Here is a 27,808-nt window from a genome sequence, read left to right on the forward strand (position 1 = left end):
TAGGCCCAGAGCGCAGGCGCGACTGGGAGGCACGCACAGGTGCTGTGCGTGGTGCACGCCGGTGGTAGAGGGGAAGGTCGGGTGCACGTGATTGGCAAGTGCGCAGGCCCGGTGGGCGGTGCTTGGACAGCGGGCGCACGTGCGTGGGGTTGCGCAGGCGCGGTGGGCAAGGAGGTGGCTGTACAGGCCTCCGGGCGCGCATGCGTGTTGGGTGGCGTGTGTGTTGGAGGGCGTCGCACGTACGTGGCTGGCGGGGACGCCGGCGTGTGGGGCAGCGGTTGGTTGGGGGCGGCGGGTGTCGGTGGTCGCGAGAGTGCAGGCGCTGTGGGCCGCGGGCCGAGGAGGGCCGAGTCGGAATGGAGCGGTTACGTTGGCAAATGGTGGCCGTGGCGACCCTGGGTCTGGCTCTGGCCCTGGAGGCGCTGCCCTCCGTGCTGCACTGGCTGCGGGCCGGGCGCCGGCAAGAGCGGCGAAGGCCGCCGCGGCGCGAGGTGCTCTTCTTCCCGTCGCAGGTGACCTGCACGGAGGCCCTGCTTCAGGCTCCCGGTGAGGGGCCGTCGGGGCCCCCGGCAGGCTGCCCCTGCAGCCTGCCCCACGGCGAGAGCTCGCTCAGCCGCCTGCTGCGCGCCCTTTTGGCCGCTCGCTCCAGCCTGGAGCTCTGCCTCTTTGCCTTCTCCAGCCCACAGTTGGGCCGTGCGGTGCAGCTGCTGCACCAGCGTGGGGTGCGCATCCGGGTCATCACCGACTGCGACTACATGGCTCTGAACGGCTCCCAGATCGGCCTGCTACGAAAGGCAGGTAGGCCAGGCCGCAGCGGCCAGGACCCAGGCTTGGAGCTCAGGTTTGCGGAGCCCTTTGGGGAGCACACCCCACCTGGCGCGTGACCTGACCCAGGGGGCAATGTCAAAGGCGGATACTACAGGGGTCTGAGGATGGGTGAGAGAGACCCTTTCATGTCCCTTGGTGGCCTCGTGAGGTTGGGCTGGTTCTACCCTGGAGGGACTCCAGGGCCATCCAGAGAGAGCACCTGCCCTAGCCCCGTGGTTGGCGCTTCTGTGCTGCGGATATCTGAGTGTGTCCCCAGCCGGTGGAGGAAGATCTGGGGCGTTGTCAGAGGCTGGGGGCCTGCCCAGTGACACTGGGGAAGCCACCACGCTCCTTTGATTCCCCACATTGTCATGATCCATGTTGGCCTTGGGACACTGGGGAAAGCCTATGGTGGGTAGAGCTGGGGATGCAGCCCCGCCAGCTGTTTCTGACTGTTGCAGTGGCCTAGCGCGATGGTCTTGAAGAGATGAAGGGTCAAGCCTGCCCGCTAGCAGATTCTCAGTACTGTGTGCTTGGGAACAGGTGCCCCAAGACGGCAATGACTGGGCTAATACAATGAGGGAGGAAAAAGGCATTTCATTTTAACTACACTAGTGAATTTCATGCTAGAGCTTTTGAAGTGAGTAAAAACAAGATGCTAAAAAGTGCAGTTAAAATGTTTAGCTGGTGAACAGTTAATTTGTTCCTTGAGCTGCAAAAAACGGGGATGACATACACGTCTGACTGGCCTTTCTCTGCCTCTGGGGTGAGGGCAGATGAAGTGGGAAGTAGGAATGATTTTGAAGAGGGTCTAAATTCAGATCCTGGGCCTACCTGTGAGTTCTGTATTTCCTCCTCAACTTCAGAGTAACATTGTGTTCTGGGTGTCCCACTGGATGGGAGAGCCTATGGTAACTTGGAGGGGGGCAGAAATGGTCAGATATGGGGGAGCAGAAGGAAACGTGGGGGGAACGTTAGTAGGCTCCAAGCCCAGTCTGGAGCCTGACACAGGCTTGATCCCACAACCCTGAGATCGTGATCTGAGCCAAAATCAAGAATTGAGCACTTGACCGACTGAACCACCGAGGCGTCCCAAAAATGGTCAGATTAAGATCCGTTTTGAAGGTAGAGCTGACAGGAGTTGGTGGTGGGTCGATTAGAGGCTGTGAGAAATGGTGTCTGTGTCCTCTGGGATAGGATGGTTTCAAGGCAGGGCTGCTGGGCAAAATCCCCTGGTAAATTTGAAGTTCAGATAAGCCACGAATAATTTTTAGTGTACATCCCAAATATTGCATGGGACATAGTTATTTTTTAAAAATTATCTGTTTATCTGATAGCCCATCCTAATTTGGTCATCTTGTATTTTTTTTTGTGAAGCCTGGTGGCCCCATTGCAAAACAGCCTATTTTAAACTGTTCTTTTAAGTCCTATTTCTAATGGTCTTGTTCACTGAGCAGATAACTTGTCAGTGAGGTTGGCATGACTCCAGGGTCCATGCAGAGGGGAATGGACAGACAGGTCCTGCCCGAGGGGAGGCTGAAAACAGTAGTAGAGAGACAAATGGGAAAACAAGAGGCAGCCGTTACTGGCTTTGCAGTGAGCCACAGGGGCAAAGCCAGGGAGAGCCTGTTTTCTCTGTTTTTTTCAGCGGCCTGGTGCCGCTGAAGCACCCAGGGCCTGGCTTCTCCTGTGGTCCTTCTGCCTCAGGCTCACCCCCTCCCCAGGGGGGTGCAGTCCTGGCGTGCATGGTGTTTCCTGGCATGTTCCGGTCCCGGGATGGGCAGGGCGGGAGCTCGAAGGTGGGAAAGCCCCGCTGGCGGTTGCTCTGGTTGCCCTGGCCGGATTCAGAGCCGGCTCGTCCTGGAACCAGGATGTCCTGGAACAACAGGACTGTGCTGGCTGGGTTGTACAAGAGCAGTGGGGGTGGGCAGACCTCCCTCAGATTGCAGGGCTGGGTGCGGGCAGAGTTGTCTGCACAGGAAGGCAGGTTGTGTGAAATCAGTATGTGTATGTCTGTGTGTGTCCCCTGCTCCTGTCCCCTCGGCCCTCCCTCCTCTGCTGGTCCCATCCGGCGCAGCCCCCACCACCTGCCGGAGGGGAACCACCTTCCCGTTTCCTGCCAGATGAGAAGCAAACAGGCAGAGTCGTAGCCGCTAGCGAGGGTGGGCATGGGGGTGTGGCGGGCGGTGGCGAAGGCTGACTGGCCCTTTCCGCAGGCATCCAGGTGCGACACGACCAGGACCTGGGCTACATGCATCATAAGTTCGCCATTGTGGACAAGAAGGTGCTGATCACCGGCTCCCTCAACTGGACCACGCAAGCCATTCAAAACAACAGAGAGAACGTCCTGATTATGGAGGATGAGGAGTATGTGAGGCTTTTCCTGGAAGAATTTGAGCGTATTTGGGAAGAGTTTAATCCGACCAAGTACACCTTTTTCCCGCAAAAGAAGCAGAGTCACTGAAGCTGTGCTCTCTCCTCTGTCTGCGGAGTTGGGGGGCGAGTGCTGTCCAGTATCAAAACTTTTTGGTCCCGGGAGTGGAAAGCAGACTGAAGCTGCGGAGACTGGGGCTCCAGACTGGCCTGGGTCGCGCCCAGAGCTGCGGCCCCTGAGCGACATCTCAGGAAGTCGCTGCGCACCCTCCATTCTCGTCCACAGGGCACTAAAGCAAACTCAAGAGCATTTGGGGTGACAAAGCACAGGGACATCCCTGCAACACCGATGCGTTGTTGCGGGCCCACTTGTTTCCTGCCCCGGGGCCCGTGTGGTTGCAGCTCGCCAGCTCCCACCCAGCATGCAAGCTGACCCCCAGTCTGATTCTAGAGACTCTCGTGCTTTGGCCAACCCCGGCAGCACCCCCACCAGTGGCTCCAGAATGCTTTCTGCTTCTCCTGGTGGCCCGGCCGCTCCCATCAGCACCGCTGGGCCCTGGCGTTGGCCAGAGGCGGCCAGCTCCTCCGTGGCTTCTTGGCGGGTTTGAGTCTGCAGAGGGAAAGGGGAGAAGTCGGGGAGGAAAAAGGGCAGGAGGGGAGAGAGGGGCTGGGCGGGAGCAGGGAGCTGCCTTCCAGGCTCCCTCGTCAGCATGGCTGGCCCCCTGTGGCCGGCAGGTGGTGCTCTTACCCGGGTCTCCTTACATGATGACCCTTTACTACAAATACACCTGAAGATGTTCATGTTCTGCCACTTCCCCTCTGTGCTCACTGCGGTCAAGTGCAAGGTCTACCAGCGAGGACTGCGAGTGGCCAGAAGCTGCTTCTGTTTCCTTTCCTTATGCCTTTGTCCACATTCTCGAATTCAAGTTGATTTGGTGTGCTTCGAAGTGACCTTGAGTGTAATACCCATGAACTTGACTCACTGGCAGTTTTGGCCAGTTACCTGACCATCTGGAGGAGTTAACTAGGAGGGAGGCCAGTGTTGGGCGCGGCGCCCCACAGATGTGTTCTTACTGTCGGCTCTGGGATTTGCTCTCACTGGTAATTAGGAGAATAGCTACCTATGGACATTTGTGAAAAGTTAGATTGTTTTTTCGTAACATGTACCTTTATTTATAGATAGCTCAAGTGGGCCCTGGTGGTTTTGCCATCTTGTCATTTGTATCAGTGATACGGTGTGTGACTTGTCCTGGTGACTCCTGGTGTGCTCACGCCTGCCGAGCCACCTGCACAGAGCGGTCACGCTGCGTGTTGCCCATCGAAAGTGATCCGTGACTTACTGTGTTGGGCAAGTAAACCTCAAGTTAATTTTTCTGATGTAACCGAAGCTATAAAATACATAGATCGGAAATGAGAAATGCTTGGACACTGAAAGTGTTTTTTCACCTGTCTTTTCCCGCACTGTGTGTTCTGAAGGGAGAGCAGAAGTTGTATCCTGTGTTGTGAATGATGAAGCCGGGCTGTCCTGGACTTCTGGCACACTTAAATAAATATGTTCTTGTTCTGGAATGGTAGTACTGGGTGTTTCTTTGCCTTTTGCTCAGAGAGTGGGTGCTGTTTATTAAGTAACATTTTGGTGGGGGTGGACGACCTGGAGCTGTTTCGGAGCCATCGGTCACGATGGGAGCCGCCAAGAGGAGCCAGACCTGAACGTGGTGCTGGGGGAACTCGAGTTTTCCACAGGTAAGGCAGGTGCTTTTTCCAGGGAGGGACTTAGCCACTGCACTGCGGGCCTGCTTGCCCCTGCGATGTCCCCCGTGTGGGAAACTTGACCGCATCATTTGTGTGGTAGTGCGGCACGGTGTGCACGCTGTCTCCTGATTCAGCCAGCCAGCCAGCAAGAAGCCAGGAAGTGTTTTCCAACATGTCCCTGCTGCTGGTGGCGGACTTTCCAGGTTTTTTCCTCCACCTTGTGACGGTGGGCACACAGGCAGCCCGCTGCCCCTGCTGAGTCTGCGTCTGCTGTGACCCCAGCCCTTTCTGGCCGGGCCAGGCGGATGCATATTAGTAACGGGGTGCAGAGGTGACCTAGCCGAGCCACCTGGATGAAACGTTTTCAGGATCCCGAAATGATCTCATCTCGTAACATTTTTTATTTAATAGTTTCATTTATATTGCTATCTTCATTATTTGAGCAGCGGGATATTACATCTCACAAGTTTCAGGTGGTAGTTAATTGGTTGGAAAAGAATTGTAGTTAAGATAAAACTTCCTCTTGCAACGCTTGTGATTGAAAACCACTGTCGTGGGAGTAGTGTGTGGCAAGTGTCAACCCCCCTGGGAGGGTTTGAGTGAACCCATGCACCTGTATTGTAATTTCAAGCACATATTGGTTCTTTTGAATTATTATTTTTTTTAAAAAGCAACTGATTGCATTTTTGAAAAGACTTCATTGGGATTCATATATCCTAAGATGCACCCCTGTAAAGTATGCACCACTCTGATTTGAGAGCATTTTCATCACCCTAGAAAGAAATCATGTCCCAAGAGCAGTACCTCATTCTCTCTCACTCCCAGCCTCTGGCAACCACTGACTTATTTCCTGTCTCTCTGGAATTTCCTACTGTGGACATTTCATATACCTGGAATCCCACAGTCTGTGGCATTTTGCACCTGCCTTCTTTCATTTAGCAGGCAAAAGAAAATTTTATTTGACAGAGCATAAGCAGGGGGAGCAGCAGGCAGAGGGAGAAGGAGCCTCCTCTGTGCTGAGCAGGGAGCCGACCCCAGGACCCTGGGATTATGACCTGAGCCAAAGGCAGATGCTTAACTGACCGAGCCACCCAGGCGCCTCAGCGTGTTTTTGAGGGCTGTCCCTGTTGTAACACGTGTCAGTATTCACTTCTTGTAGTGTCATGTGGGTAGACCATGTGTTTGGAACCCATTCATCAACTGATGGACATCTCAGTGGTTTCCACTGTTACACGTAAAGGAAACATTCACATGTAAGTGTTCATGTGGAAGCATGTTTTCATTTTTCTTGAGTATATGCTTTGGAGTAGAATTTTTGGGTCCTAGAACTCTACCAAGAACCTGCCAGACTTTTCCAAAGTGACTGCACCATTTTACATTCCAACCAGCAAAGTCTGGGGGTTCCTCCTTCTCTGCATCCCTGCCAACAAAAAACTACCACTAACTTTTTAAAAAATATTTGTTTATTTGACAGAGATCACAAGTAGGCAGAGAGGCAGGCAGAGAGAGAGGAGGAAGCAGGCTCCCCACTGAGCCGAGAGCCTGTTGCAGGGCTCGATCCCAGGACCCTGGGATCATGACCCGGGCCGAAGGCAGAGGCTTTAACCCACTGCGCAGCCCAGGCACCCCTACCACTGACTTTTAAAATAATAGCCAACCTATGGAGTATGAGGTGGTGTCTTGTGGTTTTGACTTGGCGTTTTCCTGATGACTAAGGATGTTGAGTGTCTCTTCATGTACTTGTCATTTATATGTTGTCTTTGGAGAAATGTCTATTCGAGTCCTTTGCCACTTTTTAAAAAATTGGATTGCCTTTTTATCGTTGAATTAGAAGTTACAACTTTTGACTTATGAATTATAAGAATTGTAATAGTTCTTTTTATATTTTGGACTCAAGTCCCCTATCAGACATAAGATTTTTTTTTTTTAAAGATTTTATTTATATATTTGACAAAGTGAGAGACACAAGCAGGCAGAGCAGCAGAGGGAGAGGGAGAAGCAGGATCCCCACTGAGCAGGGAGCCTGATGTGGGGCTCGATCCCAGGACCCTGGGATCATGACCTGAACTGAACACAGACGCTTAACCAACTGAGCCACCCAGGCGCCCCCAGACATGTGATTTGCAAAGATTTTCTCCCATTCTTTAGGTAGTCTTTTCACTTTCTTGGGTATTGTGTGCAGTTAGTAATTCTGATACAGTTAAATTTGCCAAGTTTTTTTTTTTTTTTTTTTTAATTTCTGCTGTTTGTATTTTGGTGTCAATATCTAAGGAACACTTGCACAGTCCAAAGTCACAAAGATTGGCTTCTGTGTTTCTTTCTGAGTCTTATACTCTTAGGTCTTATGTGTCAGCCTATGAAACTTTTTTTTTCAGACTTTATAGATTCAGAAAGTGACCCAATTATGATTCAGCTATGCACTTTTAGCACTGTGCAATCCAGTGTTTTCAAATACTTTCCCCCTGCAGTTCTGTTCATAACAATTTTATAATCCTGAAGAAATTCTCTTACCTGGAGTTTTTCATGCATTCTTGTAATCGTGCAGGATGTGTGATGTGCCATGAAATAGAACCTGTGATCGTAACCCTCTTGTAATCAGAAACAACAGCACTGAAGGGCAGATGATCCTTGGGGATCAGTGGTGGCAGGAAAGGCAGCAGAGTGGAAAGCTGAGGCCTCAACATGGCTGTCTGTGCCACGTCCTCCTGATGATCGTCCTCATCCCTGTCCCTCACTGGGCCTGCCCACTTTGGGCCAGGTCTGTGAATCATTTCGAGTTACTTTTTGTGTACAGTGTGAGGAAGGGGGTTCAGCGGCATTCTTTTGCATGTGAATAGTTGTCCCAGCACCATTTGTTGAAAAGACTATTCTTTCCCTGTTGAATGATCTGGGCACCCTTGTCAAAAATCGATTGATTACATAAATATAATCACTTATTTCTGGATTCATAATTATGGTTCATCGACCTGCAGGTCAGTTCCTATGCCGGTACCACACTATCCTGACTACCTAGCATTTGTGGCAAGTTTTGAAATCCAGTAAGCAAGTTCTTTAACTTCGTTCCTTCCAACATTGTTTTGGCTGTTCTGGGTCGCTACATTTCTATATGAATCTTGCAAAAGCAGCTGGGGTTATGGTAGGGATAGAGTTGAATCTGTAGGTCAACGTTGGGAAGTATTACCATTCTAAGAATAGCACATTTTCCAATTCATGAACATAGGATTCGTCTTCTTTAAATAATCTTTCACAGTTTCAGTGTCTAAGTATTACACTTTCTTAAAAAAATTGATTCCCAAGTATTTTATTCTTTTTGATTTTATTCCAAATGGAATTGTTTTCTTAATGTGTCTCAGATTGTTAGTAAATACAATTCATTTTTGTTTATGAATCTTGTATCCTGCAAAACGGCAAAACTTCTATCAGTTTTAATTGATATTTTGGGGGGGTGGGTTCCTTAGGATTTCCCATATACAAGATCATGTCATCTACAAATACAGTTTTACTTCTTCTTTCCAATGTGGATGTCTTTCCTTTTTCTTGTGTGGCTAAAATCTCCAGAATAGACATGGTGAGAACAGATATCCTTGTTTTGTTGCTGACCTTAGGGAGAACACTTCCAGTTTTCTACCCCCACCCTTTTAAAAAGATTTTATTTATTTATTTGACAGAGAGAGATCATGAGTAGGCAGAGAGGCAGGCAGAGAGAGAGAGGGAAGCAGGCTCCCTGCAGGGCTCGATCCCAGGACCCTGAGATCATGACCAGAGCGGAAGGCAGAGGCTTAACTCACTGAGCCACCCAGGCGCCCCCAGTTTTCCACCATTAAGTATGGTTAGTTGTCTTTTTTTTTTTTTTTTTTTTAATAGCTGTTCTTTATCATATTGAATAAGATCCTTTCTATTCCTAGTTTGCTGAGTGTTTTCATCATGAAAAGGTGCTGGATTTTCCAAATGCCAACTGATGTTCACAACAGCGCTTACAGAGCTTAAAAAACAAAAAAAACACAAAAGTGCATTAGATCTATTAGAATACCATTACATCGGACCAGTGCCTAGAATTTAACGGATAAAAATTATTGAAACATCCTTAAATAATTGGAATAGCACATTGGAAGTATGTATCCTTTATATGTCTGTACTCTATTTCTTCTAGGTTTTGTGAATTCTGTAAGTCGATTTCTAATGGGTAGAGTCCGATTTTAGTTTTGTGTATGTATATTTGAATCACACTTTGGATTTCCACACATTTCCACATAATTCATTCCAAATGTTGTGGTAATATTGGAAAATGAGTTTCTTATTTTAAATTCATTCAGTAGGTCACAACCAGAATTTTAACATATGACATCATAGCATATTCTAGTAAGGATGTGTTGTTTTGTGAAATGTTGGGTTGTTACTGGGGGCCGTGTGTGGGGATTTGGTCATGAGGTATGATATATTCTCTCCTTTAAAACCAAGAGTAAGGGGCACCTGGGTGGCTCAGTGGGTTAAAGCCTCTGCCTTCAGCTCATGTCATGATCCCGGGGTCCTGGGATCGAGCCCCACATTGGACTCTCTGCTCAGTGGGGAGCCTGCTTCCTCCTCTCTCTCTCTCTGCCTGCCTCTCTGCCTACTTGTGATCTGTCTGTCAAATAAATAAATAAATAAATAAATAAATAAATAAAACCAAGAGTAACACTTTACTGTAGATGAATGTAATTATAAAGGGGCAGAGATGAGAGAATTCGAGCTCTTGGTTGCTAGTTACGTAGCTCCTTGTTCTCCTCAGGACTTCGCACAGTGCTTCTGACCCGCCCTGGAGGTTTCTGTTACGGAGCCAATGTCCCCTCAGTAGATTCATGATGTAAAGTCTCCTGATTTTAAAATGCCGACAACTAATCCTGAACTCTGCAAACACTGTTTAAAAATAAGCAGATGAAGGGTGCCTGGGTGGTTAAGTGGGTTAAGCCTCTGCCTTCGGCTCAGGTCACGATCTTGGGGTCCACGTTGGGCTCTCTGCTCAGCGGGGAGCCTGCTTCCTCCTCTCTCTCTGCCTACCTCTCTGCCTACTTGTGATCTCTGTCAAATAAATAAATAAAATCTTTAAAAAATAAAATAAGCAGATGATAAAAAGTAAAAGCAAAACTCCAGTAGAAGTCTCCAGGCTACGGACCACTTTCTAAATGTTGACAATGTTGACCTCAATGCATAGGTTGCATGTCTCTGCGCTACACAAAACCTCATTCACAGCATGCAAAGGGTGATGCAAAAATAGTTTATTATGATATAGTTTATGTAAAGTTAGGTAATATTTACAAAGTAGAAATGATCAGCAACATCCGTGGGAATCTAGCATGTCACACAAAGGAATAAATATTCTGACAAAGTAACACTTCAAATTGTAGCGAACAGTCGTTCAGAAACTCTGTTAATTAAAAAAAGAGCCGCAACAACACCATCACCGTCTTGAATTGTCCCAGAGGGCGGGCGGCTCGGCTGGCCAGGCTCATCTGTTGGGGAGGAAGGCGCAGCCCACGGGATGCCCCCCAGCCCCGGGCCCCGCCACATCTGCAGGCCGGCATGAAGGGCTCGCCCACGCTCCCCAGGCCTCTGCGCACCCCTGCACGGCACTTTGGGTTTGATGAACAATATTGTTTAGCGTTAGTACAGAAATTAAACACCCGTTAGAATAATCATACACGCTTTGGGTTGGAATATCACCCGACGGCTGAAAGAATTCGCTGTGGCAGAAACCAATGCTGTGGATTATGTCCTGACTCGTCACAGCAGAAAACAGCGCGCACACACTCCACTCTGTCCCTGTGTCAGCTCCCCCCGCGGCTCCGCGTCGTGTCCCTAACAGCTGACCTGAGACATTCACGCCAATAGAAGAGTCTAGTAGTGAGAAAAGTAAAGAATTACAGTTGTTGAGTCACTTAGAAACTTTACATTTTATAAATATTACTTAGGAAAACCACATGAATTCTTATCACTTAACTGGTTTTAAGTCCTAACAATCAATCAGTAGATAAGTCGATAATACTAAAGGTAAATCCTAAAATCCACTTTAATTGGTTTTGTGATAGAAACGTGACACAATAATGACTTTAGTGTTCTTTATATGACCTATTCCTAGCTTGCTATGAAACAAAATTGCAATGTATGTTACTAGTGCAAAGGGCAAAGACAGAGGCCTGGGACAAGTGACAGAGGGACAGGTGCACTGTGCTGGTGACCACTGCCTCTCCAGAACTCCGCTCCTTTGCGGTGTCCCAACTGTGTCCTGGGAAGTCTCCCCCCAACTGGCCGCCACGGACTGTGTGCCTCCACCTGCATGCCCTCCTGGCTCAGCCTGAGTACCGACGATCCAGTTCTCAGATGCTGTGACCGCACATGGCCACGGATGCCTGCAGTAAAGTGACAGCGTGGCCAGGTTGGTGCCTCGACGCCGTCCCACCACAGAACCCAGGAGCTGAGGAGATGCAGATGCCCAGCCCGGCAAGAGTTCCCAGGTCACCCAGTCAGGCCAGTCCGGCCACAACGGTGCTCGAAATGACGTCTCCGTCCAGGTTGTCCACGAGCCCGGCCTGGACGGGGAAGACGGCCCCACCAGGTTCTTCCCTACGCTGCTCTCCCTGCAGGGCTCGGAGTGCTCTGGCGGTGAGCATCGCGGTGTTCTTGCATGGCCAGCGGGCACGGAGGCAGGCCTGCTGTCATCTCAGAGACTGTCATATGCTCTTTACAACCCCCCCGTGAAGTGGCCACAGCTTTTAAAAAGATATATCAGTCATGAAAACATTTCCTTATATGTTGGGTGGAGTTCAAGGTTGTACTCAAAGCCATCCGCCCTAGCTTACAAAGGGAGGTCTGCATAGGATTTTATTTTTTTAAACCCACACAAACTTTGTCACACACAAAAAATCCCTGCGGTAACTTCCGAATAATATTTACACTGCTCACTCTGAATAATATACAGGTTATTTTAAACAAAATAAACACAGCTGCTTGTCAATACAGAGAGGCTGGCATCCACACAGAGTGCACAGTGGCTTCTCTTCCCAAAGCCCATGTAGACACGGAGAGGACAAGGGCCTGGGCTGCATCTGAGTGGCCGTCCTGGCTCCCTACACCGGGGGTAGCTGATGGATTCCTCCTACTCTGCTGAAACACTCGGAGACGGGAGCCCTCTTCCCTTTACAAAGAACCAAGAATACTTGCAACTCGTTCTCCAAAGGGCACAAGAATGAGGCGGGGTCTCTCCCAGCATACCCCTTGGGAAACAGCGATACTGTTCGTTTCCACTCTGCGTGTGGGTCATGGCTTCCTAGCAAAGGATGCCAAAGCAGTGGTTTCACCAGACTCACTGCAGCAGGATTCTCAGCTTCAGTCTTCAACTGAGGAAAGCATGAGCTGGCTAAGAGTGCGTCTGGGCTTGTGACCAGAGCGCACCGTTCCCAGCTTCAACGGGCTCCACGTCCTAACAGCACTCTGAGGACCGGGCGGACGTGGCCACGGAAGAAGGGACGTGGCCACAGTGTCCTACTCGGTGCTGAGAACAGTCAAGGACTTTAGCTTTTGGCCCGATCTCAGGTAGGTAAAAAGACCTTTCCTAGGATCAGACGTGCAATGTCTAAGCACACACCTTTTAGGGATCTGGTGGTAGGGAAAGGCCGGAGAAAGTCCCAGGTGGGAAGCGTGTGGCAGACCCACTAGTGCTCCTTCCCAGTCGCTGGTGGGCTAGCTGGATGCCTAGGGCCTCCTCTCTCAACAGGGACCCGAGGCAGAGGGGCCCAAGACGGAAGAGGAAGAGAGCAGTGCGCCAACACTGGAACTTTCAGAAGCCTTTGCACCAGCCGGTTCCCGAGCTGGTGGGAAGGCGGGGCTGTGGGGCCGGGCGTGGGGACAGAGGTTCAGACCCAGTGACCCAGCAGACGCCTAACAGAAAACACAGCCATGGCGCAGTTTCGGTGTGTTCAGGGTGGGAGGGATTCCACACGACTGAAGCTTCTGGAGAGCTAAAGCTTCCGGTGAGCATGCCAAGCTGTTTCCTTTTCAGTATCTAATTCCTGCTAAGTGGAATACTATACATAATTCCCTGTCCTTTGTGAACCTCTGAAAATACCCCCCCAATCCAGGCTTTCTTGGTGATAAAAGCGGGGGGCGGGGAGGCGGGGGGAGGGCACAGAATTCGGTTTTAGTTATCTGGCTTTCTAAAATTGTGTCTAGAATGGAAAGTGTTAAAAATTCCAAGCTTCTTTAGAACAATGAGGAGGAAACTTCCTTCCAAACTTCCTTCCAGGAATCCTCTTACATTAAGAGCACGGGCTGATGGCTTACAGTCCTTCCACTCTAACTGAAAATGGCTTTGAGTCCCTGGAGAACCGCCTCTGAACTCAGGCATGAGGTCAGCCATGAAGCTGGCCAGTGAGTACCAAGGAGGGGAGAGGAGAGCTGTCCCTGCCCAGAGCCTGCAGGCTGAGGCAGCCCAAGGAGCCAGGAGCCGGGGAAGTTCCCAGCATGGGTGGGAGGGAGGAACCTTCTGGAGAAGTTCCCTGCAGGCTGGCTCAGGGGAGTGGGGAACAGCCCTGGGGGGTTAGCCAGCGAGCACATAGGGCCCTGTATAGCTGTCATTTTATGGTCACGGAGAGGGGGTCCAGGGGTAGGCCCTGAGCCACGGGCCCAGCGGGGGCGGCCTCATGCACTGCCTCGGGCCCGGGATGAGCTGAAAAACAGACTTGCCAAGGGGAGCACCAGGCAGCAGTGACAAAAGGGGTCACGTTCCATCCTCAGGCCAGCAGTCAGTGTTCCAGAGTATTAACGAGATCTCTAAAGAGATTCTTCTTGTGCCATCGGATTCGTCTCCTGGCCTCATCTGTCAGCCTCCCCTTCAGGCAGACTTGGAGGGTCACAGTTCTGTTACACACCGCAATTCCCCCTTTCCCAGCCTTGCCCTCGTGAGACCCCTGCCGGCTCATTGTTAGCCAGTGAGCGGGTGACAGACTTCCCTTGTCCTTGGCCTCTCTACTTGCTGGAGTCCCAGGGAGAGGCCTCTGGTCTGGGCTGCTGACAAAGCATACATCCCCACTGTGGCCTCTACCTGTCGCCCCAGGACGGCCCCAGCTTCCTCTCTCAAATTCCGACCCATTTTGATGCCTCATGGCACAAGCCTCCATTTCCAAGGGCGGTGTGCTCCGTCTGCCACCTCCTGTAGCCACTGCCATGGTGCCGACAGGGGCCACAGACATCCACTGGGCCCGGGAGGCTGGCTCTCACCCCCGGACCGGCACCGCCAAAGGAGCCCGAGCAGCAGGGCGTGGCCCAGTGTGCGTCCGTGTGCGCACGGAAACATCTGTCTGCCTTCCTGAGAGCCGTGCAGCAGAGCAGTCTCCCCCTGCATGTGTCTGGCAGGGCTGACTTGCAGGGGCCAGCGGGTTATAGATGAGCCAGTGACCAGGAAAGAAAACATGACTGCACAGACTCAATCCCTGTTCTCATGTCACCCCCCTGCCCCCAGGGCAGGGGGACACTCCCGCTGTGCGGTCCACCCCAGGGGTGGTGGGAGTGCCCCTGACAATCACCCACATCACCCCATCTGCAGCCCCCATAGGATCCTCCTCCATCAGCACAGAAACTAACTTCACCTCCTCAACTATACTCTGTTTTCTCTGGAACCTGGTGGCTAAATTCTTCCTGGGGGATTTGGGGGCCTGCAGGGCGGAGTGGGGACTGGGGTGCGACACACAGGTGCTCACTGAAACCCCTCTTTGTTCTGTTCTGCCTGCTCCCTCCAGCCAGAGGTCTTGGTCCGACAGCCATGGTCACTGTGCAACGCTCGGCAAGACCAGGCTTGGCTCGGGGCTTCTTCTGGAGGCTGTGGCGGGAGCAGCCTCTTGTTGGAGAGGAGCCAGAGTACCCCCCTTTCTAGACTGCTTACTGGTAACCTCCAGAGGGTAGCAGCCCCAGGACCATGGCTTCTTGTCTCTGAGGCGAGGAGGAGAAGCCTTCAGAGGTTGCGGTGAAAGGGTTTCCCTGTCTCTGCCTTTGACCTCCACATGCTGCACTCATGTTCCCAGAATTTGGAGGGTGAACCCCGAGAGGAAAGGATGAAGACGAGTGCATGTGGTGCTCTCTGGCCTGGTCAGAGCGCTGCAGCCACAGGCTGACTCGGCACAGTGACCCTGCCACGAAGGTGGGAGGGCCGGAGGCAGGGAGGGGCTGCCTGGAGAAGAGCCAGAGTACCCAGGGCAGCAGGAGCCGGCAGAGAGGCCAGCCGGCGCGGCCCCTGTCCCGTCAGATCCTGCGGGACAGCACACCCTCTGCTGGGAGAACACACACATTAGACAGCATTTTGGGGAATGGGCCCCGGGGGCTGAGCATCCCTTCCCTATGCTCCCATTCTGAGAGGCACACGCACAAAATCATGGTCCTTTCTAGAAGTAACAGCAATCTCCAGGGGGGTGGTGCAGGGAGCAATGTCTGAGCAGCAGAATGAAAAAACCAGACCGAATATTCTCTTGCTTTTGAAAACATGGGAGAAAAGGAGCCAAGGAGTGACAGGTGTGGGTTAAGAGTCTGGAAGCTGCTGAGGGAAAGGCTCGGCGCCAGGGGGAGCTCAGAGATTATTCCAGTGAGAAGAGGGCATGCCCCAGGCCCTGCCAGGGCTTTCCCGGGTGACCCTGGCCTTAACTGAATCTAGAGATAGGGCACGGTGCCTTTTCCAGGGCCCACAGACCTAACAGAAGTGCTGACACAGCGAGACCAGAATAGGACCCCCACTCACTCTGCAGATGCTTCTTGCCCACCCTGAAGGCCTCGGCACTGCTGCCATTTGCCTGGGCTGCTTGTCTTAACAAGACTGCTGGTCTTCCCGGGGCCACGACGGAAATCCCGGGGCAGGAGACTCCTGAGAACCACTGCAGCATTTCCTGACAGTTCCAAGGTCTCACTCCAACTAGTAGAAAAAGCAACTCTCTTGGTTTACGTTTACTCTGGGCTCTCTGAACGCTGCAAGAGAACTTTTCAGAGCTCAGGTTAGAGTTAAAAACAGGTAATAAGGGCAGTTTTTATCTGATTCCAACATCCTCTCTACTTTCTTCTTGACTTAACATAGGGGTCTTCACTCAGCCTTCTCAAAAGCAATGTGGATGTTTCTTTCAGAAAGGCTCAGCACCTGAGCAGGCTTCCCCCTCAAGGACCGAGTTCATCACTGTTTGCAAGCTCCGTCTGAAACCCTGGGGCTGCAGGGCAACACTCGCAAGTCTTTACGGAGAGAGCAGGGCTGCTAGTGACCAAGAAAGCAACGAGCGTAGGAAGGAATGAGAGGGGCCGGGATTTTGTGCAAGATTTAATAAAAAACAAACAAAAATAGGAATGGCTGCTTTCGACATTTTCCAGGTCGTGAAAGGTTCCCCACGATGACCTGGGGTGTGGCTCTAAGCTGAAGTAGTGGGACGAGTACAAAGTGCTGTCCTCCCAAGCTGGAGGCAGTGAATTGCAGGTTCCGAGCCACGTCCCCCCCCCTGCTCCTCCAGCTCCTCCCGAAGGCGCGCGAGTGGTTGGCGCGGCCACCTGATGCCCTGCTCTCTCCCTGCGGGGCCCACACACAGCCCAGCGAGAGCCGCCCTCGCCGACTCCGCACCCTGCACCCGGCGGAACAAGCTAGCTTATCGACAGGCTGCTGGGCCTTAATACTGACAGTGAGTGCGGTGGATAGCGGTGGGCGGGGGCTCTGCGCAGACCCTGGCCGGGAGCGGACGGCCCTCCTGGCCCTCGCTGCTTGGCTAGTTTGAGAATACCATGGAAAAAAAGCTTTGACAAAGACGTAGGAAGCTGGAATCAACACAGCAGGGAACGGTGTGAACAACCCATAGACCAGTCTCTCATGCATCCATACCCACAGTTAATGATGACAACATAACAACAACAATAATAATAATAAAAAATAAAGGTACAGACAAAAAGCAGCGCTTGGGTAGTGCTGCTGCAGGCTGGGAGGGGTGTGTGTTCAAGTGGAACGGGACGCGGCTAGTCTTTCTTCAAGTCCCTGGATTCAAAGAGCTTCAAGCGTTCTTGCACCGTCAGGCCTTCCTTCAGACTCTGGGTGGAGATGAGAGCAGGAGAGAGAGACCGTTAACCGCCCGGCCAGCACCACAGGCGCGGCTGCAGTCAGGCAGAGGTGCAGGTGCCGGGGTGCGGGGTGGGGCAGGAGGGGCTCCTCGAGAGATTAGTGGGGCATGCTAAGGAGAGAGCCGTCCCCTGTGAGATGGTGTTATCTGGATGAGAAAGGAAAAACCCAGAGAAACAGACCACGTGTGTAAGCAGCTGAGTTCTGAGCTTAGGGCTCTTCAGACAAGCAGCGACCAGATTGGTTCAGCCAGGGGCAAAAGCTGTGCCAAGAACTAGAAATCCGCCCGTCCACATCCTTCTCCTGGCGGGGGTGGGGGGGTGGGGGTCCTGTCCACCTCTACTTCCTCTGTGACCGTGATGCTGAGCATCGGGACGCAGCCTGCAGACGTCGCAGGCTGTGACTGGCGGCGTGTGGCTGTGGAGCCCTCCTCCCCGGGCTGCCCCCACCCCGGCCGCGCCTGCCCCCTCAGGCCCACTCCTGGCACTCCCTGAGCAATAGCCTGGCAGGATTTGCGGTTACTGGAAACCTGGAAACACGTCAACATATTTACTACGATTTTCAGAATGTGAAACCAATAGTCTCTTCATGTGTGACCTCAGCAAAGTTTAAATCTGTGGGTTCCAGGATGAGTGACACTTTGCTACCAGGGGGACAAAATACGTCCCGCTTTACTCTTAGAGGCTTTGCCAAAGATCTGCTCTTTCAGTGAGGGCAGGAAGATCTCCTCGGAGCATGGCTGGGGAGACTCCGGCACTGGTTGGGATAGGATTGGTGTCTTAGCGGCCACAGGATCTCCGCGGCAATTCTCAACTCCAGCCTCAGATGGCCAGTTCCTGGGGCTGGCACAGGCTAGAGCTGACCTGGGTACAGGCCCCCAAGGACCACACCAGCTTCACCCCTGAATCAGAGCACCAGGCTGCTCCCATGGGTCTGGAGCGCCCAGCCCGCCGTTTCCAGCCATGATACGCTCCTCGGGGCTCCCGATGTGGCTTGGCCTGATGCGTCAAAGCCCATGAGTGGAGCCTGTGGGACCCGGCCGCCTGCAAGGGGCTTCCCCCAACATTACAGAGAACAGCTCTGCTTGCTTTTTATACTGTGGAACTGTTCTGTGTGAAAAAGAATAAAGCCAGCTTTTTTTTTTTTTTTTTTCTTAAAATAAAGGATTCTATGGCTAACCTTTCTGAAACCCACTGGTCCAGATGGACGCCTATGTAAGCAATTGGTTAGGGTCACTGTTAAAGCTTGCTACTCGGTGGGCTCAACAGGTAGGGGATGGGGGCAAATCCATGTCCCACTCTGAACCTGAAACCTGAAATTCCCTTAATGCATGTAATTGTCTCAGATGCTCTTGGGTCTTCTCCCAAGTGCTTAAGACCAAGCTGCCCTGTGCACAGCAGGTCGTCTCAGACACGTGCTGGGCATGCATGGCCACGATGTGGGAGGCCCCACACCTAAGTGCAGGGCACACAGGCAGGCCTGTCCGGTGCCACACCACTCTGTCCTACCCATTCAAAGGATGGCGAATGTCCTGCCCGGCATGTGCTCCCCCCCATGCCCTGTCAGAGTCCCTGCTGTGCTCACGACTGTAGCAGGGTAGTAGGGCGATGAGGGGCAGCCCAAGCTGTGCGCCCAGTGCCACATACCACTGAGCTGTAAGGGTGGGAAGAATGGAGCCCCACAATGGCCCTGTACACTGTGGCTCCCTGGACTCATTCCTCCCACACGGCCGGTCTCCCCAACAAGCGCCTCTGTGACCCCATGCTCACACTACCAGACGGGGGCCTTCATGAGAACCCATGGGGAAAGGTTCGCTCTGGTCTCAATACCAGAAAACCCATGAAGCTCTTAAGCAGAGCCTGCCTTAACAGGCACTGAGACTTTCTAGCCTTCTGAGTGAGCCAGGATATAGAAACAGAACGTCGATAAAGGACAGAAGACGGTATGTGTAAGATCCCACATTAAACAGCACCAATGACAGGTTCGGTTTCTGGGCAACTTCATTGCCCAGTCTTCCTGTGGCGGTGGTGGCGGGGAACTCCAAACACGGTCAGGGAAAGGACAGCCATGTGTGAGTGTGAACAGGTCCAGCCTAGCTTGGCATCACAATGTGAGTCCCTAAGGACGCTGCAAGGTCCCTTCTTTCTACACGCACCAGCGGGAATGTGCTTGCCCACCAACACACTGGAAACTCGGCCAAGCTCAACGTGTACTCGGAGACATCTGGAAAACCCCACTCCTGGGCTTCTTCCCACTCCTGTCTGGGGCCTGGCACCTCTGACAGTCTGAGGCTGCCCCAGAGGCCCAGTCAGACCTCTGTGGGTGTGCCTGACAGTTTCCCCACTTTCTACGTTGACATTAGCTCTTCCCTAGCTGGCATAAAAGGTTTCCCCAGCACAGCCCCTGAGAAGGCCCTTATTGATAAAGGTCTTTTCACTGATTTTCTGCCCCTTTGTCCAGAATCTTGTGTATTTTTAATCCCCCACAGGAACTCAGACACACCCAGTTGGATAAACACACACACATCTGTCTTGCCGGGGCAGCCGCATTGCCGCAAGGGTTTCCAGAAGGGAGAGAGCAGAAGTTTTTCACTGACTGTCATTTAGAGGCATGGGCACAAGGCCTAAATCACTAACAGTGAACTTACAACTGCTACAGTTCAACCTCAAATAGAAAACAGGATCTTTGATAAGAAAACCATAAAGCAAAGAACAAGTTCTACTTTTACTAACTAGAATGTTTTTCATGTTTACAGAAAAAGCCCAAACCAAGTTTATAATCAAGCCTAAGCCACATTTGGTTATAATGATTTGTGGCTATAGAAGAACAAATATAAGCCAAACCGACTAGATTCAAGATACTTGAGATTTTCTTAGAAGTCTTCCTAAAGCAAACCCATGTCACCCAAGCCACTGGGGTCGTGCCCCTTAGCCAGAGGATGCTGGCCTGCGGCTCCCGCCTGAGTAAGCCGTAGGCACTTAAACAAGATGAGCCGTGCTGTGGGGCCCTGAGCTCATGACATTGTCCCCTATTCCAGAAGCAAAGCCCAGTCCTGGGGTTCTTCCTGCTGCCCTTACCCTTCTCGTCAGAGCATGAGATGAAGTCAGCTCGGCCGGAAGCACGCTCTGGAGGGAGCAGCTCTGCACCTGGGCGCACGGCCTGGTGTGGGGACTGGGGCACTCCGGGCCGGGGCCCACCATCCTCCTGCGTGTTTGCCAACAGGCTAATATTTCTCATTTCTCAGCCAGCACCTCGGTACCCCTGCCTCCTTTCTTTATACCTCTGCCATCCATGGCACCCAGAGAGAAGCTTTTGTTTTGTTCCAACAAAAACCAAAAAAGTGCCGAGAACCCTTCAGCCCCAGTCCCTCCGAGTCCTCTCACTCTGCTGAGCCGCTTTCCCACCTATACCCACAAGGCACTGGCTCCCTGAAACCCAGGCTCTGTCCTGCCTTGGCCTGTGAACTGAGTCGGTGGGGGTTCTGAGTGATGGGACACTCTGCTTGTCAGTGGCTGCTGGGTCTCTGTCAGCGCCACTCCTGACAGAGGGCAAGACGGGTTTCCCCAGAGAACGTGGAATGCACAGATCAATCGTCACACGCGCTGACCAGCGCCGGGGGCTGCTCACAGGCCCACGCCTACCCGAGATGCTGCCGCAACGGGCCATCTGTCAAGCTGGGGGGAGCTCCCCTCAGCAAAGGGTCAACTCTGGTAAGAGGTTAAAGGGCCAGTGAAGTCCCCAGAACAGGTTACAGAGACTGACCAGGATGGTGTATGTGCGTGCCGGAGCAGATAAAGGAACAATGACACAGGAGCTGGCTGTGGAGGTGTGAGCCGTGCATGCAGGCAGCCGCCCCCTCGAGGGTGGCAGTGGGTGGGTGGTGAGAGGTGGTTTACCTACATGACAGGGGACCTGGAAGCGGGCTCGTTTCAGTTATCCCATGAGACCTGCTCAATTACGGACTGTCAGAGGAAAGAGCAAAAAATAAGACACACACACAGTAAATCCTAAATGCAACATGCTCATCACTCCCACCCTCCGCCCGTCCTTCCCGCAGAGAGGCGCGCAGCGGGCAGGGGACACGCTGAGGGGGCGCTACGCTGTGGCTGGGAGAGGAGGTGTAGGCTGCTTCCTCTCTGGAAGGTAGGCGGCATCAGGATTAAGCGAGGGCCACGTGAAGAAATACAGACAGAGTGGGACGGGCCTAGGGGGATCTGGGGGTAAAAAAATCTGGCCTCGGAGGTCCAAAGTCGAATTCATTCCAAGCCCTGCTTCTTTCTTGTAGGCCTGGCCCCTCACCGTCACTGTCAGAAGTCAGTTCCACTTTGGCATGAAGGAGACACAGCACTCGAAGCCACCAGAACTGGCCCAGAAGGTAGGCATGTGGAGCCAGAGGAGTTCTGGGACCGGGGACCCCTGTTGCAGCCCGTGGTGAGCTCTGACTCTGGCTCCTCTCTAACGTCCAAGAGCCCCACACACCCTGGGGCTGCACCCCAGACTCACCTTGGACCTGATGTTTCGGAGTTGCCGGCTGACACAGGATCTGTCTTTCTTTAAGAAGTCAGGGTTGCTTTTAGATTTCATTATATCTGAAGGGACAAATAGATCCATTACTTTTGTTTTATAAAACCTGTGGAATCAGACAATGTTTAAACATCTCCCAGGCTTACTGTTACCACCACACACCTATGGGATTTCCTTAAACAGCTTTAAGAGAAAACAAGCCAATGACCATAAAACCCACTAGCTCCTTCTGGGAGCATGCAAAGCACCGGATCGGCCAGAAGGCACGCGTGTGGCCCCACACCAGGCTCCTGCCGCCTATGCCTGCACCGCACGGCACAAGGCAGGCGGGCATGGGTTAGGACCCCTGTCTGGGACTGCTGCACAGACCCACTGCCCCATTACTTATTTACTGCCCCCGCTCCTCCTGGCGACCCAGCAGTGTCATAAAGCAGAAGAGTGAGAGTCGTAATCCACTCCCCCTGAGACAACCACCACTCAGTTTGGGGTAAAGTCCTTTGGACTTCTTAAAAACGGCTTCTAACCCAATGTACACTGGGTCCCCCCATGCCATGTGTCCTGCTGGGGCGGGGCTTCTACTTTGTATAGCTACCGATCTCTTTCCACATCCAAACAGAAACCTGTACCTGGTTTCTCTTAAGAATGGCTGGTATTTCACTGTGTCGTGAAGCCACCGGCCTCCATCTGCAGCAAGTTTCCTTGTTCACACATTTCCTTGCACTCATTCTTCAGAAGGTCAACTGGCAGCTCACAGGACCTCCACACTCCCCCCGAAAATGCTAAGCCTTCCTTTCTCCGTGGCCTAGGCCACCCTGGGGTCCCCCTCAGGAGCAACCACTATTGTCACCTGGCGACCTACCTTCCAGAGTTAGTCTATAGTTTGAGTCTGAGTGGTGCTCGGGTATTGCCTGATTCCAGAAAGACAGCCGGCTCGTCCTCCAACGGCTACTCAAGAGACCTTGTCCCTACCTACCCGCCAGCACCACCGCAGTCACTAACCCCTGGCTGGCTGAGCAGAAACAGTCTGGAACTCACCATATCCTGACACGGGGGTGTTTTCCGGGGATTTTTCACCCAGTGCTTCCGTTGCTGCTTTCAGCTGCTCTTTCAACCTGCTGATATCACAGTCGGCCTTTGCCCTCACAATACTGAGCTCTGTGTAGATGTCCTTGTACTTGTCACTAGCATACTTCTTGTCCTTGGGGATAAGGGCAGAAGCAAGCAGAGGTTAGGGCCAGGTTAGGCAGTCCGTCTCCCTGGGGTGGGAACGTGCCGCAGAATGACTGAAGGCTGCCATCTGCAGCCGGGAGGCAGGCAGACATACGTCGTCCAGAGGCGACACTCAGTATGAAGGCCCAGAGTCTCTGCCGGACGCGAAGCGAGCATCCCCAGGAGCTCTGGCAAACACAGGCACGGCCCTGACCCACCGCAGACCTCTTGGAAAACCCCCTCTGTCTCGAATTTCCTTTTTTTTTTTAAAGATTTTATTTACTTATTTGAGAGAGAGAGAGAACATGTGAGCGTGAGCTGGGGGGAGAGGCAGACGCAGAGGGAGAGGCAGACTTCCCACTGAGCAGGGAGCCCGATGAGGGGCTCGATGCCAGGACTCTGGTATCATGACTTGAGCTGAAGGCAGATGCTTAACCGACTGAGCCAACCAGACGGCCCCTGTCTTGGACTTCCTAAGTGATTGAATGGCCACCAGGGCTGACATCATCTCCTCCCTGCCTCCAAGAATGCCCTGGTGGAGGCAGCTGGGCTTTGCCAAGCTCTCACCTTCCAGGACTACATTTGTTTCTGGTCTCTCGGTCCCTGGCAAAGCCCAGAGGAGGCACGGAGGACAGGGACATGGTGAGACCTCAGTTTTACTACACCTGCTGACAGGCTGGTATTTTAATTGGAGCTGAATTTTGAAATCACATTCCCCATAAGAAAGAAATCTGCTCCAGAAGAGCCTACAGTTTGAGCGCACAAGGGCCTCTGTGAGCTCTGGAGCCCCGAGCCCATCCTCAGACCTGTCTCCCACCGGGAGGCGCCATTACCCGCAATGCCGTCTGTAGCTCATCTTTGAGAGAGCTGATCTCCTGCTTCAGGTACTGTATTTCTGACTCCTTGACCCGCAGTAAGACCTAGAATAACAGGAATTAGGGGCTGACATTAGGAGCAAAGGGACTTTCAGAGTCTTGAAAGCAAAGATGAGGGCATGAGGACTGAGCAGGGAACCCACCCCCTTCCCAGGGAAATGCAACCACAAATGCCAGCAAATACACTGACTGCTGCTAACAGGTGGCCCACCATATACAGAAACAGCGAGAAACCACTGCTATTCCTCCTGGACCCAAGCACCCTGTTCCTCAGCCCGTGGGGCCGCAGTGAATGCTGGGCTGGGGCCTAGGAAAGCATCCTGCTCAAACTGTTGGACTGGCTCAGCCTCTCTCACATCACTGAGCAGAGGTTCACGATAAAATGCGAATTAAATAGGGAAAAATCTAAGTGCTTTTATAGAAAGACATAAGAATCAATCATTCTGACTTAAAATAAACCTTGCTGCCCCTGAGTAACACGGCGCTCAGGACTGTGAGCAGCTGTGGTGCTCGCAGGGCTAATAAATGTTTTGCTTCTGTGGTGAGGCAGGAACTGTGGATACGGGGTTAGAGCACCCTGTGGCCTCCTCCCGAGGGGACCCCACTCCTGCCGTGTACCCACAATGCCTGGCAGCTACTCTCTTTTGCTGCCTGGGGGATTTGCATCCTTCCACATCCTTCTTGCTGTCTCCAGTGCACATCCCTGCCATGACCCCATAAGCTGAGGCCACCTCTTGGTCCCCACTTGGGGCGTGTGCAGTTCAGAGCAGGCTGAAGGGGCTCCGAGCAGTACCTCTAACTCATAGGCATCCTTGCCCTGTGTGAGCGGGGAGCCAGCAGCCTCTCCGCCTGCGTCCCCAGTCAGCAGCGTTCGTAACCGTGCAATCTCCGCAGCCAGGCGGTTGTTCAGCTCCTGCGGGACAGCAACACAGCAAGGACGGAGGCTTCACAGAGCCGCCTAGGGGCGGCACTAACACCACACAAGCGGGAGAGGCCGGTTTCTCACGAAAGAGGCGGACAGGTGTGAGTAGAGGGGCCATGGGCAGGGCTGATGCTCACTGAGGTCATGGGCAAGGTGGCCACTGCCTGTGACAGACAACTCTGCGACAGCCGTTCACATGCGCTCTGTGTTTGTAGAATAGTGTACACCAAGTTCCATAATCCTCACTACCTTTTTGTGACCATAACTAGTATCCATGCGTGTCACGGCTTGTCCAACTTGAGTTTCTATAGGGTTGGGCCCTCTTGGCGCCTTCTCCACTCCCTTTCTGTACCTTGTTTCCAACTGATACGTGGTCATTGGGCCACTGCAGAGACTACCAGGAACCAGTCCTGCCAGATTGCCCTCATCCGGGGTGAGTGTGGGCCCAGAGGCCTTGAGCCTGCAGCTGGCCAACATGTCCATGTACCCAGTGCCAGGGGAGGACGAGCTGGTGGGTCATGCACACAGTGGTCCAAGTGCTAAGCCAGAGAAGCTTTTATCAAACTAAACCTACCTCGAGTCTTTCCCCTCACCAGGATTTTAAATGCACCCCAATTCTCTTAAGAACAGGCAAATTTTAAGAGAATGATCTGACCCAAAAAAATGTGAATAGTGTATGGTTTTGACTGGGGGACGTTTAAACATGGTCCCAGCCTTGGGGACAGGAGGTCTGGACCAGGTGCAACGACCCACCCTCTCGGGCCCTGCCCTGCAGTGATGAAGCAGAAATCCAGAAATGCTCAGGAGACATCTCAGAGATCCTAGAAGGGCTAGAGCCCAAAGGAGTCAAAATTTAAACAGCTCGTTCACGAGCTCCCCCATCTGCAGTGAGTTTCTGTCACCGTTCTGGGCAATGTCAGACATCAGGGAGTTGCCTGCAGATGGGGCGGACACTCTGACCCAGGGCCGCCTCAGGTGAGGCCCAGCCCCCCACTTTAGCACAGCACCCCCGGGCACAGGCTCACCTGATTGTGGGCGTTGAGCTCCTGGTTCTCACGCTGGCACTGCCGTAGGGCCTGGCGCTCGGCCTCCAGCGCCTGGGCCAGGTGGGCATTCTCCAGGCACTTCTGGGAGTACTGCTCTGAGAGGACCTCCAGCTCCCGCTGCACTGATTGCAACTCCTCCCTGGGGAGAAGGCATGGCTCACCCCTCTGCCCGAAGCCCTGGGCCAGACATCTAAAAGGCCCTGCGAGTCCCCATCACGAAACTTGAGGAACAATGAGACACAATGCAAAGAGCTGAGCAGAGGGCAGGTCCCGTGCATTCCGTGGTCGCAGCAAATTTGGACCCAGCTAAAAAAGGGAAAACCTCGAAGTACTGTAGGCTTACAGACTCTCTCCTACATCCTTCCCTGCATCTCTCTCTTTTTTTTCTAAGATTTTATTTATTTGACAGAGAGAGAGCGCACAAGTAGGCAGAACAGAAGGCAGACGCAGATGCAGAGGGGGAAACAGGCTTCCTGCTGAGCAGAGAGCCCGATGCGGGGCTCGATCCCAGGACCCTGAGATCATGACCTGAGCCGAAGGTAGTGGCTTAACTCACTGAGTCACCCAGGCGCCCCAACCTGCACCTCTTTCAAGGACCTTAATGTTCCCACACACAGAATCCCCATGATGCCTGGAGAGAAGTCACACTTGTGATCTGTTTTCAACACTAACTTCCGAGATGCCCTGTGTCTAATAAGCCAGGACCAGGCTCTATCCACACTCAGAAAATCAAAGCCTCATGACATTGTTCTCGGTCACCCTGGACCTCTTGGAAAAGACTGCTTCTTCCACTTGTAGAACCAAAGACGATTCTGGGATGGTGCTCAGCCCCTCGGGAAGGGCGGCTCGGAGCTGCCTCAGAACCCTCAGGCCTCCACCACTGCCCACCCTTGAGACCCATGTCTTTGTGGCTCTTGGGAAGACACAGGAAAGGTCCCGTTTCCCACCCACAGGGCTTCCTCCAGCCTGGCCCACAAGGGCAGCCTCCTGTGGCCAGGAAGCTGACTCACAGGTACTGTCGTCGTAGGGCCTCGATGTCGGAGTTGATGCTGCTGATCTGGGACCTCTGGCTCTTCTCCAACTCACGCTCCATCTCCTCCCGGTGGGCATTCTTCATGGCTTCAATGGCTGTAGGCAAGGATGTGGCCATCAGCACGAGAGGCTCGAGGCGGGGTTGGGGGGGGAAGCAAGATGAACAGGACGGCATGTCTGCCCATTGTTAATGCGAAGTCCACAAGTGGTCAGGCCGGCCTCTCCCAGACCGAATTTCAGCAGACACCAGCCAAGGAATTCCCGGGGAACTCCCACCACAAAAGGGATGCAGGTACATTTTTTTTTTTTAAATGTTGGAAGCAAGCCAAACTGATGAAATAAATGTCAACATTAAAATCACACTCAAGCTTATAAAACAAGCAAGCTTTCAGGCTAGTAGGTTTTGTTCTTCACCCCGAAATGCGAACACCGTAAAGCACCATCACAGAAAAGGAGGGTAATACACAACGAATGGCACCAGGCTTGCTAGGGGCAGTGCGTGTCGGCTCGGCAGCCAAGTCTGTCACCGGGCAGGAGCGGTAGCAACGCTGTGCTGATGTTCTCGGCACCACAGGCGGAGATGGTCTTATGTGGTCCAAGGGCAATGGCACTGACGGGACTAGTGCGGCTGGGGACAGCCCTTCAGGTGTAGCTGGGGGTGCCAGGCCCGGGCTCGCAAGCTCTCAGAGGGTTCCTGAAAGCAGTCTCTCCCTTGGAAGGAACTGTCACAGGCTAGCCTTGGACACCCAAGCTGCAACCTCAGCCAAGAGGCAGCTCCAAGACAGCTCATGGCGAACAGTGCGGTCAGCTAGGGAAGCCTGCCGCCATCCTGCCCTTGGGGTGAGTGTGGCCGCCCAGCCCGACTCCCACCTGAGATAGTGGCTGCCGTCTCCTCGGCTAGGAGACGATCCTTCTCCTCTCGAAGCTTTTCCAGCTCCCGCTGGTGCTGCCTCTGCAGGTCCTCAATCTTCTTCTGGTGCGTTTCTTCCATGGCTGCAAACCCTCGCTCGCACGTGGCCTGTAAGATGCAAAAGGGACTCCATGGATGTTTTTCTTTACTCTTGCAATGGGTGTTCTGTTTATCGCGAAGCCAGCAGCCCGGACCCTCGAGGCTCCCTGGTCAGACAGCACGCTCCCTGACACTGAGCACGGAGCCAGCAGGGCT

At 52.9% G+C, this 27,808-nt stretch overlaps 2 protein-coding genes across 6 annotated transcripts in view; one reads left to right on the plus strand and one right to left on the minus strand.

The window, feature by feature from the left end:
* Positions 1–215: 215 nt before the first annotated feature.
* On the plus strand, positions 216–4,735 carry PLD6 (phospholipase D family member 6). The gene is made up of 2 exons (XM_059378782.1): positions 216–798; positions 3,024–4,735. The coding sequence occupies exons 1-2, from the start codon at positions 357–359 to the stop codon at positions 3,269–3,271; spliced, it is 690 nt and encodes a 229-aa protein (XP_059234765.1). The 5' UTR covers positions 216–356; the 3' UTR covers positions 3,272–4,735.
* A 5,432-nt stretch (positions 4,736–10,167) lies between these two features.
* The window catches only part of MPRIP (myosin phosphatase Rho interacting protein), a 144,435-nt gene continuing 126,794 nt past the window's right edge, over positions 10,168–27,808 (minus strand). For 3 of the 5 annotated variants that reach the window (XM_059378788.1, XM_059378787.1, XM_059378791.1), the window contains 8 exons: positions 27,514–27,661; positions 26,622–26,739; positions 25,591–25,750; positions 24,437–24,556; positions 23,602–23,688; positions 22,595–22,757; positions 21,539–21,624; positions 10,168–17,007 (listed from right to left, as the gene is read on the minus strand). In XM_059378788.1, the coding sequence (XP_059234771.1) occupies positions 16,936–17,007; positions 21,539–21,624; positions 22,595–22,757; positions 23,602–23,688; positions 24,437–24,556; positions 25,591–25,750; positions 26,622–26,739; positions 27,514–27,661 (954 nt within the window). In that variant the 3' untranslated portion in view covers positions 10,168–16,935. Of the gene's footprint in view, positions 17,008–20,935; positions 20,998–21,538; positions 21,625–22,594; positions 22,758–23,601; positions 23,689–24,436; positions 24,557–25,590; positions 25,751–26,621; positions 26,740–27,513; positions 27,662–27,808 lie in introns of all 5 variants that reach the window. The other 2 variants (XM_059378789.1, XM_059378792.1) reach the window with 1 other exon arrangement.

This window comes from Mustela nigripes, chromosome 16, assembly GCF_022355385.1.
Source record: "Mustela nigripes isolate SB6536 chromosome 16, MUSNIG.SB6536, whole genome shotgun sequence".
Lineage (NCBI taxonomy): Eukaryota > Metazoa > Chordata > Mammalia > Carnivora > Mustelidae > Mustela > Mustela nigripes.